The sequence below is a fragment of the Eucalyptus grandis genome, chromosome 11, assembly GCF_016545825.1.
Source record: "Eucalyptus grandis isolate ANBG69807.140 chromosome 11, ASM1654582v1, whole genome shotgun sequence".
Taxonomy (NCBI): Eukaryota; Viridiplantae; Streptophyta; class Magnoliopsida; order Myrtales; family Myrtaceae; genus Eucalyptus; species Eucalyptus grandis.
This window is the reverse complement of record NC_052622.1, coordinates 30,924,154-30,938,144: the sequence shown is the minus strand read 5'-3', so window position 1 is coordinate 30,938,144 and position 13,991 is coordinate 30,924,154. Positions and strand designations below refer to the sequence as shown.

The 13,991-nt window shown below is 42.2% G+C and overlaps 1 protein-coding gene across 10 annotated transcripts; it reads right to left on the bottom strand.

Annotated features, from left to right (window-relative positions):
- Positions 1-24: 24 nt before the first annotated feature.
- On the bottom strand, positions 25-8,784 carry LOC104427640 (auxin response factor 2A). 10 transcript variants are annotated; one of them, XM_039305542.1, is made up of 18 exons: positions 8,383-8,784; positions 8,141-8,253; positions 7,873-7,968; positions 7,673-7,729; positions 7,435-7,590; positions 7,246-7,330; positions 6,901-6,991; positions 6,655-6,819; positions 5,605-5,724; positions 5,071-5,146; positions 4,825-4,996; positions 3,807-4,747; positions 3,535-3,725; positions 3,220-3,417; positions 2,990-3,024; positions 2,134-2,299; positions 1,915-2,005; positions 25-784 (listed from the first exon to the last, which is right to left on the bottom strand). In XM_039305542.1, exons 1-14 carry the CDS (start codon positions 8,447-8,449, stop codon positions 3,240-3,242), a joined length of 2,508 nt encoding a protein of 835 aa, XP_039161476.1. In that variant the 5' UTR covers positions 8,450-8,784; the 3' UTR covers positions 25-784; positions 1,915-2,005; positions 2,134-2,299; positions 2,990-3,024; positions 3,220-3,239. The 10 variants fall into 10 exon arrangements, with proteins under 10 accessions (XP_039161476.1, XP_039161478.1, XP_039161474.1 ...); XM_039305544.1 differs by having other exon boundaries at positions 25-771; XM_039305540.1 differs by having other exon boundaries at positions 2,144-2,299.
- Positions 8,785-13,991: the final 5,207 nt, after the last annotated feature.

The following is a 13,991-nucleotide window of genomic DNA, read 5'->3' as shown; positions in this document are numbered from 1 at the left end:
AAAGAAATCATCTAAAAAGATCGATCGGTTATAACCTGTTTTCTTTGAATTTCGGAACAAAAGTTCCCTTTTCTTAGTGTCATGCCATAAAAAGTACCGAACGAGGAGACGCAATTTTTTTTATAGGTTCACACGCCCAAAGCAGCCATATACAAATAGGGTTGACCAGTAACAATCCCTTTTCCGTAACCATATACAAATAGGGTTGAGCAGTGACAATCCCTATTCTGTCCTTTTCCCTACACTTCGCCGACCACCTGATATCTGAGATTATCTGAAGCCAAGATATAACCCCCGCCCCGGCGGGGTGGGGTTTGTGGCGTGGGGGAGAGATTGACGTTGTGAGAAACTGACTTGAACGCCGGAAAGAAAACCCAAACAGAAGGGTGTTCGGGTCAGTCCAATCTTAAGAGAGGAAAAAAAAAAAAAGGCACTCAGCATAGCTTGGCTCTCTTTTGCTTCGACTCTTGCTCACCTCCTGCACCAACTTCCTCGTCAAAAATCCCATAAGCAAAAACTGCTCTGCCGTCCTCTCCATTCATCATCAAATCCGCAATGTCAGTATGATCCAAATATCATCATTCATCCACCACAACTACATCAGCAACAATCGAAACTCGCCGCATAAAGCTAATATCCTCCTCAGGAAGCGGATGACACGCTTAAGTAGTAACCAAACACCATGAAGAGGTAGGCAACGACTACTCTGTAAAGTGAAGTCCATTCGCTGCGGAAGCCCCCCCAGTTGTGATCCATTTCAACTCCCCTGGCCTATTCAACATTCCTACAAGCACAGATACTCAGTTACTCAAAAAAAAGAAAAAAATAAACAAGAAGAAATGTCAAAGAAAAATGCTGGGGTAATGTCACCAGCAGTCCCTCTACTTTTGCTCAAAATTCAAAACTGTCCAGCTGTTTTTTTCTTGGATCTTGCATTTTTCAAAATTCCCTCTCCCTCCCTCCCTCCCTTCCTCGCCATCTATTGAAAATCAATAGAGTTCTTCCTTTTCACTTCTAAACGACATCTTAACTTCAAAAACTCTAGCTGACCTTCGCACAAGCTCAATCTCTTCTCATTCGCAGCCTCAAGCTTGCTACCACAGTAACCTAAGTTTCGAGTTTTTTGGTCATAGACGCTAGATCTTTAGTTCCAGCCCACTTGCAGTGCCCATGGCTACTCAAGCTTCAATCTCACGGCGATGGCAGCTAGATCGAAGTGTTGGGGCAATGGATGCTCAATCCAGAGTCTCATGGCAAACATAGCCGCAAAGCTCGAGCCCACAGACACGAATATTAAAATCGACGTGTTATGCACTTGATGCTCAATCCAGAGTCTCCACTCAAAGCTTCGACATCTCACAACCATGGACAATCAAGCTCGAGGTGGCATCACGAGACCATAGCAAGCAGCAGCTTGGTATCGAATATTATTATTTTCCTATTTTGCCTATTATTTCTGCATTTTTTTGTGTTTTAATTTATTTAATTTTTTTCTACTCATTTAATACATGTCAATTTCTCTGATCACTAACTCAACTTTCCAACGGTCCATGTCGAAAACAATCGGTCAGAAAAAAATTAAGTTATTAACCGAAGGACAAATGGTGTAACTTCTCAAAAAGTAAAGTATTTTGGGGGAAAAAAGAGGTTCATGGAAGGTTTTGAATTTCAAGCGAAAGTAGAGAAACCAATCGTGGCATCATCCCTAAAATCGCTGACGAATATGCTCCAAATGCTAACTCATTTTGTAAAACCATCTAGATGCAAGAATCAAGGGACAACCAGATTTGAATCAATGCAGGACAGTAATCCTCACACAAGAAAAGGATCGCATCGATTCTCTCCATGAAATATGACATGCATAACAATTGAACTTGCTTTTAATTCCAAGGCAAGCAAAGAAGAGTCCCATACCTTCTCAAAATGCTGAATACGAACAGGCCTCATTTCTCTCCTTTTCAATCTGCCGTAGTTCTCTGTCAAGCTCTCTGGCCTCCTCAGGGGGCTATAAGAAAGGAACCATATTAGCCAAACACAATATGCGGAAGACATATCAGGCCACAATACAAACAGCCAATCAAATTATAAAAAAAAAAAAAAAGTCCAAAATACAGACAAAATATGAGCTCATACAAGCTCTCACCCATGCATCTTGAAGCCAAATCCAAGAATCCCATTGATGATACAAATACGGCTTTGCGGGGCAGAAAATGGTCACTGAAGCACAGAGGATATAGACAGAGAAGATTATGTGCAGTCCCCGTGGACAAAGATGAATTTCAGCATCAGGGAACTGTAGCTACAAGAAGGAGAAGCTAACTCAGTAACTGAAACTAGTCACACGTATAACATTTATTCCCCCGGCAAACAGGTTGGAGAAAAGATTTCCACAAAAGGAACTGGAAACCCAAATTCATGTCTTGGGAATTAACACAAATCCACTCTGAAAAATTCATACAACAGACTAGAACAATCAAAGATCCCATAAGTTTGAACAAAAAGCTTTAACAGGCATCTCCTATTTATATGACCATAAAGCAGATACCATATGGATGAAGCCGGACCTAATTAAAAAATAGGCAAACAGGAGGTACCAATGAGCAGATACCACACAGTTCGTATAAGGGTTTACCATCCCGTCGCAGATACCAATGAGCTTACTCTTTTGACACTGAAACCAGATATCAGATTAAGGAGCATCAAAGAATTCTCCTTATCATCGCTGAAGAAAGATACATTTACTTAAAAATATGTCATAATGGATGATGCTTTCATTTACATCTGTCATGAAGTGGCAGCAATAACAGCTCTGTACAAAGTGAAGCTGATTCGTTATTGAAGCTCCCTAACAGAATATACACATTCCATCTCATGTACAATAGAGTGAAGAATCGTACAGTACTAAGTCCATTTGTCCAAAACTGGAGAATGGAATACTTCAGATTTTATTCCTTCAAATAAAGGAGAGACAAAATTCCTTATCACATACCGGCTGGATTAGGCTTCTCCAATGACTTTAAAGACCTGACAAAGGAAGAAATCCACATCTTATATAATGCCAGATATCTAAACATCACAGGGAAGGCATTAAAAAGATAGAAAAGCCACATAATACATTCAACATGATTTGTCTAGTTCAGATAGCAAGAGGAGAATTTTGTCATCCAGCATGAATTCTTTCTTGTACTAATTAGCTCGAGCATAGAAAGAGATTGTTACCTCACAGACATGAGAGAATTTTAACAGTTCTTTGGGTCAGACGCCGAAGGCAGCGTGTCCGAAGTCATTTTCTTTGAAAACACCCCTTCATCGACCATCAAATTGTCCTCATCTTTGGCACTAATAGTCCCTGGCTTCATCTTTTGAACCTCCTCTCTAGTATAAATAAAAATCTTTCGGACAATGCCACAAAATTCCCTGAATCAGCAAAAAATGAAACTGGTCAGTTAAAGGAACAGTGGCATCAAGCAGATTGCCATCAAAATTGAAGGCCATGAAACATAATCCAAAAAATTGTTTGACATAAACACTTACTGCCACGGGTCATCCCCAACAAGCATCATGTCACCCTCATCATCATTATATACAATTAGCCAGTTGCTTCTTGGATTCATTAACTCCCCACCGAATTCAAATAATTGATCTAATTCAGCCCTCAGTTCATCATAATTGCTGAACTTGGCTAGGTCCACAGATCTACCAAGTGCAATCCCCTGCTTCTGAACCTGAACAAATACTTCATTAATATAAGAGAACTCAAAAGAGGTCACGTCAGCTTGGAAAAATCATTGGAGAAAAATGATAACCTTGGTACAACTTCTAGTTGAGCTAGCCTGAACCCTATGATGGACATCTCTGTTATGTGGTTGACTATTCTGGAACAGCTTCTCCTTCTCCAGCTCATTGGCAACCAGATCATCTCCACCATTTGCTGCATTTAGTGGCTCCGTTGGCTGATCCAGTCGAAACCCATGAGCTTGACATGATGGGGAATCCACATGGTCCGTGAACACATTTGTCGCGCTTCTAACTGAGACAGCAGACTTAGCCATAACAGGATTGCTGACCAGAGGAATTCCAAAGAGCTTGCAGTTGCCTCCCTTTGCTTTAATGGCTTCATGCTGTTGTGCATAGGGAGACTTTGAGATTGACTCACTTGCGTGAGGAAAATTAAAATGAGGCGACATGGGTGGACGCATCACCCAGTTCTGATGTGGCTGCTCAACTCTCTGGCCATGAACAACTGGATATTCTTTGGACCCACTATATTTCCCAATACCTCGCGGAGAGTGCATATCATTTCCATGTAAAGAACTGTTTCTATTAGATTCTGACAAGTTAAGCGATAGACTAGAAGGTATCATGGACCAAGAATTCCCAATTATATGAAACTTCCTTCCTTGATCTACTAAATGCTTTCTCGCTGGATTAGCTGCAGAAGATTGTTCGGAGGACAAGCTGAACCCATGGGAGACATCAGTATTTCCACCGAAACCTGATAGTAAATCAGCGCAGGTTGGCCCCCTCCTGCCTGAAGTCATCCAGCTATCCAGTCCGTGTCTTTTAGAAGCAGAAAGCATATCAATCTTTTCTTCCTCCATTGAAGGTGTAAACATTACAGACTTATCCACGACATCAAAATCATTATCGGTGGCAATTCCTCTCAAGGTTGATGATTCTGGACCTTGCAAGATCCTCGAATGCCCATTTGAAGATGAAGGGTCTGCAGCTACTTTACATATATAACCTGAACAAGGTCAGTCAATAGGTCCTGAAACTATAAAGCTATGGACATTACACTAACAAGAACAACACAAGCCATACCTTCCCTAGTAAGAACTGAAGATTCAGGAGACGAGGGCAATATGCTTGACCTGGGCCTTTTAGGCCTGGACACTGGAAGAGGGTTTAGAGCAAGAGGAGCCAGAGCAGGTTCTACGTTCCAAGGTGATACTCTTTCTGGACGAGGTATGGCAGAATTCTCATCCCATCTCACCTGAAAAAGTGGCATGACATTTTAAGTGGGAACCATGCCAGCAACACCATATAGACGAGGGGTCAAAATACTACCTTGAGACTCCTCCATTTTGTATCTCGCCACCCTTTTGGGTCAGCATCTTCAATGCCGATTATTGTTCCAGTAAACCTATGTGATTTTAAAATGCCCATGTAAGAGAAATCTTAAATGAAAATGAAGCGGGCTACAGAGAAAGGGAGGGGGGGGTGAGAAGCAACCCTTCGACAATTTAATAAGTCACAAGGCTACACATTAACAATATCAACCGACTTATCTCGCTTTATTAAAGTATATACATGGTCCTAATATCAACCAGAGAATACAAGAAGTAACAGGAAAGAGTAGCAGAATCTTAGGCATTGATGGTATGTGGAGGTGGGCCGGTGTGCATGTGTTTTGAGAGAGAGAGAGAGAGAGAGAGAGAGAGTGAGATTTAATTTTATCCCTATTCATCGAGACAGGCATATATCATATTCATGCAGTGACACAGGTACTTTTGGCCTTGAAAGCTGAATCCACAGTCATTCTCAAATATAGCAACAATGCAGAGAATACTTGAGATCTCATTTAGAAACGAGTTTCTATACCTCTGCTCTGGAGCTTCTTCCCCTTCAAATCTCATTTTGAATCTCATGCCAATGGAGTAATTCTTCTTGAGAGACTCCATGTACTGATCATAAGGGATGATGAACTCAGCAGGGCTTATCCTAAGACAACATAATTGTTACAGAACATTTAGTTAAAACAACACAGCAATACACTCGGGTAACTTGACAGTTTTACTTGCTCCATTCAATAAAGAAAAGGGTCAACAAAATTTAAAGTAGTAAAAGATCTAATTTGAATGTGACTGGTCCAACCATGTAAAGGCCATATTTGTTGCTAGGCTTTGCTATAGCAAACCGTTAAAGAGGGCAAGTGGATTTCCAAGTTTATAATGAAGATCAACCACATGGCCATATATATTCTATAGCAGACTCTCTATCAACTATACTATATGGTTCAAATATGTCAAAACATTGGACAAAAAAATGTCCAAGCAAAAACAGTTATCTCACAGAACTATTAAAAGAAGCGATTTCTTTCCATCTCACCCTCCACGAGGTAGGTCAATTTTTTTCCCCCGTCTCACCCTCCACAAGGTAGGTAATTCCCCCCATCTCCCTCCTCCACAAGAAACAATGGAAGAAGGAGGTTTAGGCGACATATGTCAGTGCATATCTTGATACCATTTTTTCCCCATATTTTAAGGGGGAGTGACAAGCACAAGTTAACAAAGTCGGTCATCCGCACACAGAAGATCCAGGACTACCCTCTGGTTTCATCACACCTCATTTCAATATATGAATATGAAGCCTATGGAATGGTGATAAATTCCTCTTTAAAGGAGCAGACAATCAGAGAATGACAAGCCTATGCTACAGTCAAAATTGCACAGGTGATTACGCAAGCACCTTATGATTCAGAGTGTAAAGCATAATATTCTAATTGACCAGTCGATGTCCGCATCTAAAACCAACTATGAAGAACAAAGTTGTATATGGGTTAAAAAAATTCACACCACAATTCCTAAAAGGAAACTCAAAACTTTCTTCTTAACCATGTGTACATACAAGGATCTGATGCAAAGTACTGACCTAGGTTTGTAGTAAACAGTGAACATGGTTCCTGTAGAAATGGCATGCCATGCCGTAGCAAGGACACCAAGATGCATGCTGTGACTAGATATGACTGATGGTGAAACGTTGCCTTGCTGTTTCATAGCTCGTCTAACACCTACACGAAGTTCCCCATTTTCGCCCCTGCATTACATACATCAGTGATGCTTGGGTTTTGATGCCACATAAACCATATGAAGATAATTGCAAAGACAATATAGCCACCTTAGGAATATAAATGCATCCCCAGCGACAAGTCTTTTGGAGCTCACAAAAACACTCCAACCACTTTGCAGTAGGTGCCTCCTTGGCTGGCCTGGCAATATCATACCAGATGAATATGGTTAACCATGATGAGAGGGTCAACAAATTTGGTTTGACAGCTGATAAAAGATGCGGTATATTGATGCAACAATAAACCCAAACTTGGATATTGTTCCGAGCACATTTGCATAGGGGGTGAGACTTTTAAGCACAAATACCATGCATATCGAACTTATCATTCATGTCAAAGACAATTTCGAGCTGACAGGGCCATAATAGCCAAGAACTGAAGTCATCAATTTGTACCTCGGAAAATATGTCGAAAACGCCATTCATTCCCATGCAGATCCTTGGCGGCTAGTTCTTGCGTAGGAGGTTGTTTTGACATGTCCTGTGAAAGTTACGGTGAGGGGCAATAAATTAGAGAGCGTGCACGGATTGTTTGGAAGGAAAGAAGTTGGGGCTCTCGTATCATGAGCAGGCCAACATCCTCACCAGTTGCGGGAGGCATTCGTCCGCATGACGTCTCAACACTGAGAATCCACCATGAGTGCTGGTGTCCGAGGCAGTCAAGGTCTTGCAGAAAGAATGCACCTTGAATCTCGGAGGAGGCGGAGGAGGGGGTTCCTTGTCCAGGGAGTCCTCATCTTGCTGAAATTGAAGAAGCAGCTCGAATATTAGGACGAATATACTCGAATTGTGCCCATCGAAGCAATGAATCATCACTACTTACGTTCGCCTCGGGAAGCAAGGTTATTTGCGCAAACACCTCATCAGTGTCCGGTTCAGCCTGCAAAGGCCAAGAGACGAACTAAGCGAACGAAAAGAAGAATTAAAAATAAAAAGCAAAAGTAGTCAATCAAGCTAAAGCTGAAGGAGTTTTTCAGCCAGAACAGGACTGGAACGAAAAGAGGGCAGACGATCGATACCGACCTTCAATTGGACGTTGATGACACGGCAAAGGATCTTCGAGGGAAGATTGTAGAGGGGCATCTGCTGGTTGGCGACCTGATTGGTGGAGGCCTCGACCTAAAACCCAACTCAAAGAAGCAACAGCATCAGCATCGGTCGAGTTGGTCATTTAACTGCAAACCTCTAACCAAAGGAGACTCTACTTGCGGTTTTTTCTGGACTCGACACGCTCGCACACGCAATCAGCTAAGGAAGGAGGGAAGGAGGGAAGGAGGGAGGTAAAATTAACCTGCTCGATGTGGCCCTGGGGAAAATAGAAGACACGCTCGCCTTGACGAGGGACGGCGACGAGAGGACCAGCGCAGGCTTGCCAGAGCTCGTTGTAGAGCGCCATCTCCGCATCTGCCGAGTGCAGAAAAAACACACACGAACTCAAACATCACTTCAGATCTCAAGCAGACAGCAGCACCCCTCGACCGCGCCGCACAAGAACAGGGGAAGGGGTGCGGGGAGGGAAAAGTTAGGAATTACCAGCTCGGGCCTCGACCCTGGAGCTCCCCGACGCCATTTCTCTCTGGTCCAGGCACAGATCTCTCATCTCCCGCCAAAAAACGACTCGTCCGTCAGACACGCGCGACCGCAAGGGAGGAATCGGACCGAAGCGCTTCGAGGTCGGAGCTCCTCCTCGTCGTCGTCACCGCCGCCGCCGCCCTCTGAATCAGGAACCCTCCGCTATCTCGACCGGAAACCCACCGGCAAAAGGAAGGATGAGACGGAGAACGCGAACGAGAGGCGCGAAATCAGCTGGTGGTGGTGGTGGGAGGAGAATCGTGGGGGAATTACGAGTGGAGGCGGGACTTGGAACTCCGCGGGGAGCAAAAGGCAAGGTGGGGGGGGAATAATAATGGCGGGGGGCAGGGGGTCTTCCTCTTCTCTGCTTTTTGGGCAGTAGGTTGCTTGCAGTTGCAGACGCCACAAAGTAAAAAAAAAAAAAAAAAAAAGGGGGGGGGGAACCGATCCGACTCTCCTGTCTAATCTCTCTTTCTCGCCCTGAGTTGGGGGTGACTCGGGGCCGCAATTATCCAACCGCGGTCAATTCCCCAACTACCCCCGCCCCCGGGGGGTGACCGACGTTCACCGGTGGGATCGCTTTATGGGACCGGCTGCTGCCGGTCGAAAGCGAAGTGCGCCCTTGGCGTTGTCCCGCGCATGTCGGGGCTTGGTTGGCCTGCGTTCATTCGCAGTTGTAATTGTACTGGCGGAGGAGGTGGAAATTGGGGGTGGGCCCCCTCCCCGTCCTTCGTCTTGTCGTGGCAGGAACAGGCAGGTCGGAGTGCGGTTGGGAATCCCTAACCGGGGTTACTTTTCCTAACGATGAGCATCGCTCCACCGTAGACTAACCTAACCTAGCAAGTCCTTGTTTGATTCCCCAGGACTGGGCCAATCCTTAATCTTAGCACTCGTGAGATATTATATTGTTGTACGTGTTGACTCCCACTCCTGGGATTTTCTGATTGGCCGTTTTATCATATGCACCTCCGCCTTTATTCCTTCTCATGTGGCTTTTGCTGTGTAAAATATAAAGTACGAACCCTATCCGGATTTGACAAAAAAAATAAAAATAGAAACCCTCTTCACTCTCCTCGGCCTTGTTCATCTCTCACCTTGCTCGCCTCTACCCTCTCATCACGGTTCATGAAACAGTATATGTGTCATTTCAAGAAATATAAAAACGAAACAAAAATTAATCGATCAGTCCCAAATTGAACTTGTGTCCCATCCTCAATTTCAAACTCAATAAAATCAGTTCTCAGTCCCAAATTTGAGGATCAATATCGTACGAATTTATCCTTAGATGCTTACTCCGTACATGATTATTTAAAAAAAGTGATAAAATTAGATATTTTTTACACCTCGTACGTGGTTATTCAGTTCATGACCTCAAAAAAAGCATGTTCATTATGCGAAACTACTAATTTGCGACGGATGGTGGGTTGATGCACATCATGACACGTGCATCGTACACTCCAGTTTTCTCAACCAGAAAAGAAATGGAGCAGTGCCGAAGAGTGACTAGACCTGTCCATATGGCGTGTCCTCCGCACGACGGCCCGACCAACCACTGCAGCGAGGAAAAATCCCCCATAAAAACGAAGAGATAATAGAGCGCGCGGGGGGGGTGGAAGTGGGGATGGGAGGGCACGAGCGAGAAAGACAAAAGAGGTACGATGGAGCACGTGACGGTGCTGCGACAGTGGCATCTCCCCCGGAAAGCGGAAGGAAGGGAAAGCAGAACAAAAAGATGGGCGTCGAGTCCCGAAGGGCCATAAAGCGGAAGCCACTTGTGTGCCAACAGGGAGAATCCGAGCGCGAGCACGCCGACCCTTTTTTTACTCCTTTCAGCATTTCGCGAGCCCGAGAAGGGACGGAAGAGAAGAGATGGAAAAAGAGGCGTGGACCATGACGAAGGAGGAGGTCCCCAAGCTCGTTTCACGAGCCCATGCCTGAGAGGGAATGGTGCTGTGGCGGTTGACTGGCAGGTGGAGGAAAGGAAAGGCGCACTTTGACCAGGGCTCCGTCCCCTGGGGTTTCTTCTTCGTTCGGTAATCCTCAATCGATCAGGGAAACGATCACAATGTTTAGCCCCAGATTAGTGGGATTAATAAGGTCAAAAAGGCTTAAGTGGGACCTGGTAATAAGGTAGATTGCCACACGCGAGTGTCCCCTGTTTAGCTTACACTAATCTGATATTACGGGGGTGGTCTCTCTTTTCATTTGGCTCCTCTCTCTTCCCCCAGCCCTCCAAGGCCCACGGAAAACATGCTTTCCTAATTAACCCAAACGCAATTCCATGCCACAGTTACGTGATACTACGAGTCACATATATCATAAGAAAATAAGTAATTTTCGAGTTCAAGTATCTAGTATAATGACAAAGATGATGTCTTAATCTTTTCAATAATGTCACAACTTTACTTTCAACTTTAATATCTTTCGGCGAGTTGAATTGAAAGATTTTCATTAATAAATTTAATAATCTTTCTCTTTCAACCCTGAGTTTTTAATAGCCAAACCTAAATGCCTCTTATCCCAACTCTGTCGTTGCATTATTTGGTAAGAAAAGTCCGGGGTAAATTTCACTAACCACAGTTCCTTCCTCACGAAGTTTTCAAATTTGGTTTTGCTTGCTCCCTTTTCCCATCCCCACCGTGCGCACCCATGTATAAACACAAGCTCGCGTGCGACACACGAGACATACGGAAGAACGGAGTCAGGAAGATAAAGGAAGAAAATTAAAGGATGCGTCCTCCGACGAGTCACGGCGGGGAAAGGCTAACTCACGCAAGCAAAGCAATTTAAAAGTCGTCGTAAAGACCAAATACAAAAGTAAGAGAAGGAAGCAGCGTTTAAACAGCCATAATCAACCAGTCCCGGTCAATCCAGGGAGAGCTCTACGTCTTCTTAAATCTCGGTCCGTTCCTACGTGCCTCGTTTCTCATGTGGTCAAATAGGAGCGCTTTTGATCATTCCATCGTCCCTCCTCGAGGACGGCCGTGTAGTTCCACCAGACCCGTTCAATATGAAAAACAGGAGCCATCATCACGTTCATCATTCGTGCAATTTGGACTAAAACACCCAATTAGGACAACTTTGTCCACGTCGAACCACCTGAAGATAAGCTTTTGTATTCCCCGGATAGGGCCAGGGCCTGGACAGGATTGGACATTATACAAATTTCAATGCAATTGGGTACGTGCACGTCATTCTTAAAATGGCTCGTGTGTACTCTCTTCTCTCACTTTCCACGACCCAATTGTAGAGACCAGCCAAGACCCCATTATCTATACGTGTCTCAAGATTTGTGATCAGCCTTTCTGAGTGGACCGTCCACCGATATATTTTTTCTATCTTGGTCAACTCCCAGACATGATGGTGTTCGAGAAAGCAAATATATATCAAACATTATCTCGATCGTGGTCGATCCGGGAATTTTGCCCATTCCTTACCCGGGGTCGTGGGGGCAGGAGGAGCGCTTCCTCAATCCCAGCAACGCAGCGTAATTGTTAATTGCCAAAGGTCAAAGGAAGCCCCCCATGACATCACTAGCATTGCAATTTGAATTCAATCGCAGTCGCCGCCCCTATCCGTTTGCTTAATTAAAACAAACTAGATCGATCGAGGTGCCGCCATAGTCAATTCCATACACACATCGAGTAATTAATTATCGATTATAGGATTATATATGGCATTTAGATGGCTTCCACTTTCTTCTCATTTCTAGTTTTAGATTATATTAGTTGATCTTCATTATCTCTTCATATCAATCATCCACTTGTTTTTTCTACGCAACCCTTAATCTTGGGTTGTTGATAAGTTGGGATAGCTTATTATATAGGTATGTACGATCACCTTATGTTTTGAATTATTCTTCGATCTATGAAATGTATATGAAATGAGGGTTTTGGGTGTAGACATGTGTTGCTCCCTCAAAGCTCTCCCTTCATTGTTTTCTTCACTTTGTATGCACAGTTCATCTAATCATTTCCTTTCGGTGTATTTCTTCTTTACAATAACAATTTTAAACACTTTCATTAACAAAATTTTGAGCCACACTTCATCTGTTAATATTCATGGTTTCTTTTATAAATTTTTGCCTTTTCTTTCTCTCGATAATAGAGTTTTTTAAGAAAAAGTTGTTTAATGTTATTTCGATCTTTAGAAATCATGTAGTTTTGTGATTCTCTTTAGACGAGTTTTCTTAAACGTGGACTCGCATATTTTCACCTCTTGTTGGCTCCTCACAACCACTTTTATGTTGAATTGACTGCATTAATCATCATGGCTCTCACTCTTAATTTAAGATTATTTATAACATTTTTTCTTCCATTTCTTTTATTTTAATTTTACTAGAGATGAAAGTATACATGCTCTTCTCAAACAACATTCATCGAGGTTAATTGTGGAGCCCACTCTTCATTTAAGATTAATGCTTGCATTCTTTTCTTCCTTTTTGGTTTTTTCCTTTTCTTTCTCCATTTGAAACAAAATTGGTTTACCTACTTTCCAAGAATTTTTTTTTTTTTTTTGTAGATAGCTACCTAATTGTTGTGTTTTTGATAAATAAGTAAAAACTAATTGTTTTGTTAATGAGTTGTAAATATATATTTTTTTTATACAAAGAAACTATTCTTCAAAAAATAACTTAAGTACAAGTAAGAGGATAATCTTTGAGTAAATTGTGTATAATAACTACATCAACCACAATATTCAATATTCAATCTTCAAGTAAATTCTCATAAAATTTTACCAAAAATCAAAGTTGAAAAATCGACGATTATGAAGATGATCTATTGAAATAAAGTAAAAAAACTCAGCATATAAAACTAACACTTCTCTATTCCAATATATGATTAGTGCTGGCTTAGATTATAATAATGGAGAATAAGTTTAAAAGAAGACAGACATGAAGGAAAAGTTTAAAAACATAATGGGCATGGAAGAAACGACTAGGTTGAAAAAAATAATTTGAAAGGAATGAGGGTACAATTTTCTTTTAGTAAAATTGAAAAAAAGAACAAGAAAAAATGTAAGAAATAATCTTGAGTTAAGAATGGAATCCACAAGAGATAACGTGGTTCATTAAATGTGATGGGTGTCATGAGCCAATAAAGAATGAAAATAGCGTGAGCCTAAGCTTATTGTAGTAAATAATTTGTATGCTTGGTTTCGTATACCATCAAACCAAGATATTACTCACCGAATGGATAGGGATATACTTAAGATATTGAGATATTGTTAGGATTTCAAAAATGACTTTAGATATTAATACTTGTTTATCTTAGCGTTGAATTCGAAGTGTTTGATACGATATGAATATTCAATCATGCACATGATTAATGTGCATTTTGAGGAATTAAAAAGACGAATTCAATTTTAGAACTTAACCAATAACAAGGTAATTGTATTGAAAAGACGTCATGAGAATGCTAACCATTGCTCACGTGTAATTAGCCCTCGTGCACAGATACAAATACAATTTATTTTTGTCCCATTTCAATCTTAGTTATCCAATGGCTTTCTTTTATTACATAGGACTCCACCATCGATGAACTTAGTCATTGCCCACGTGCTCTTATTAT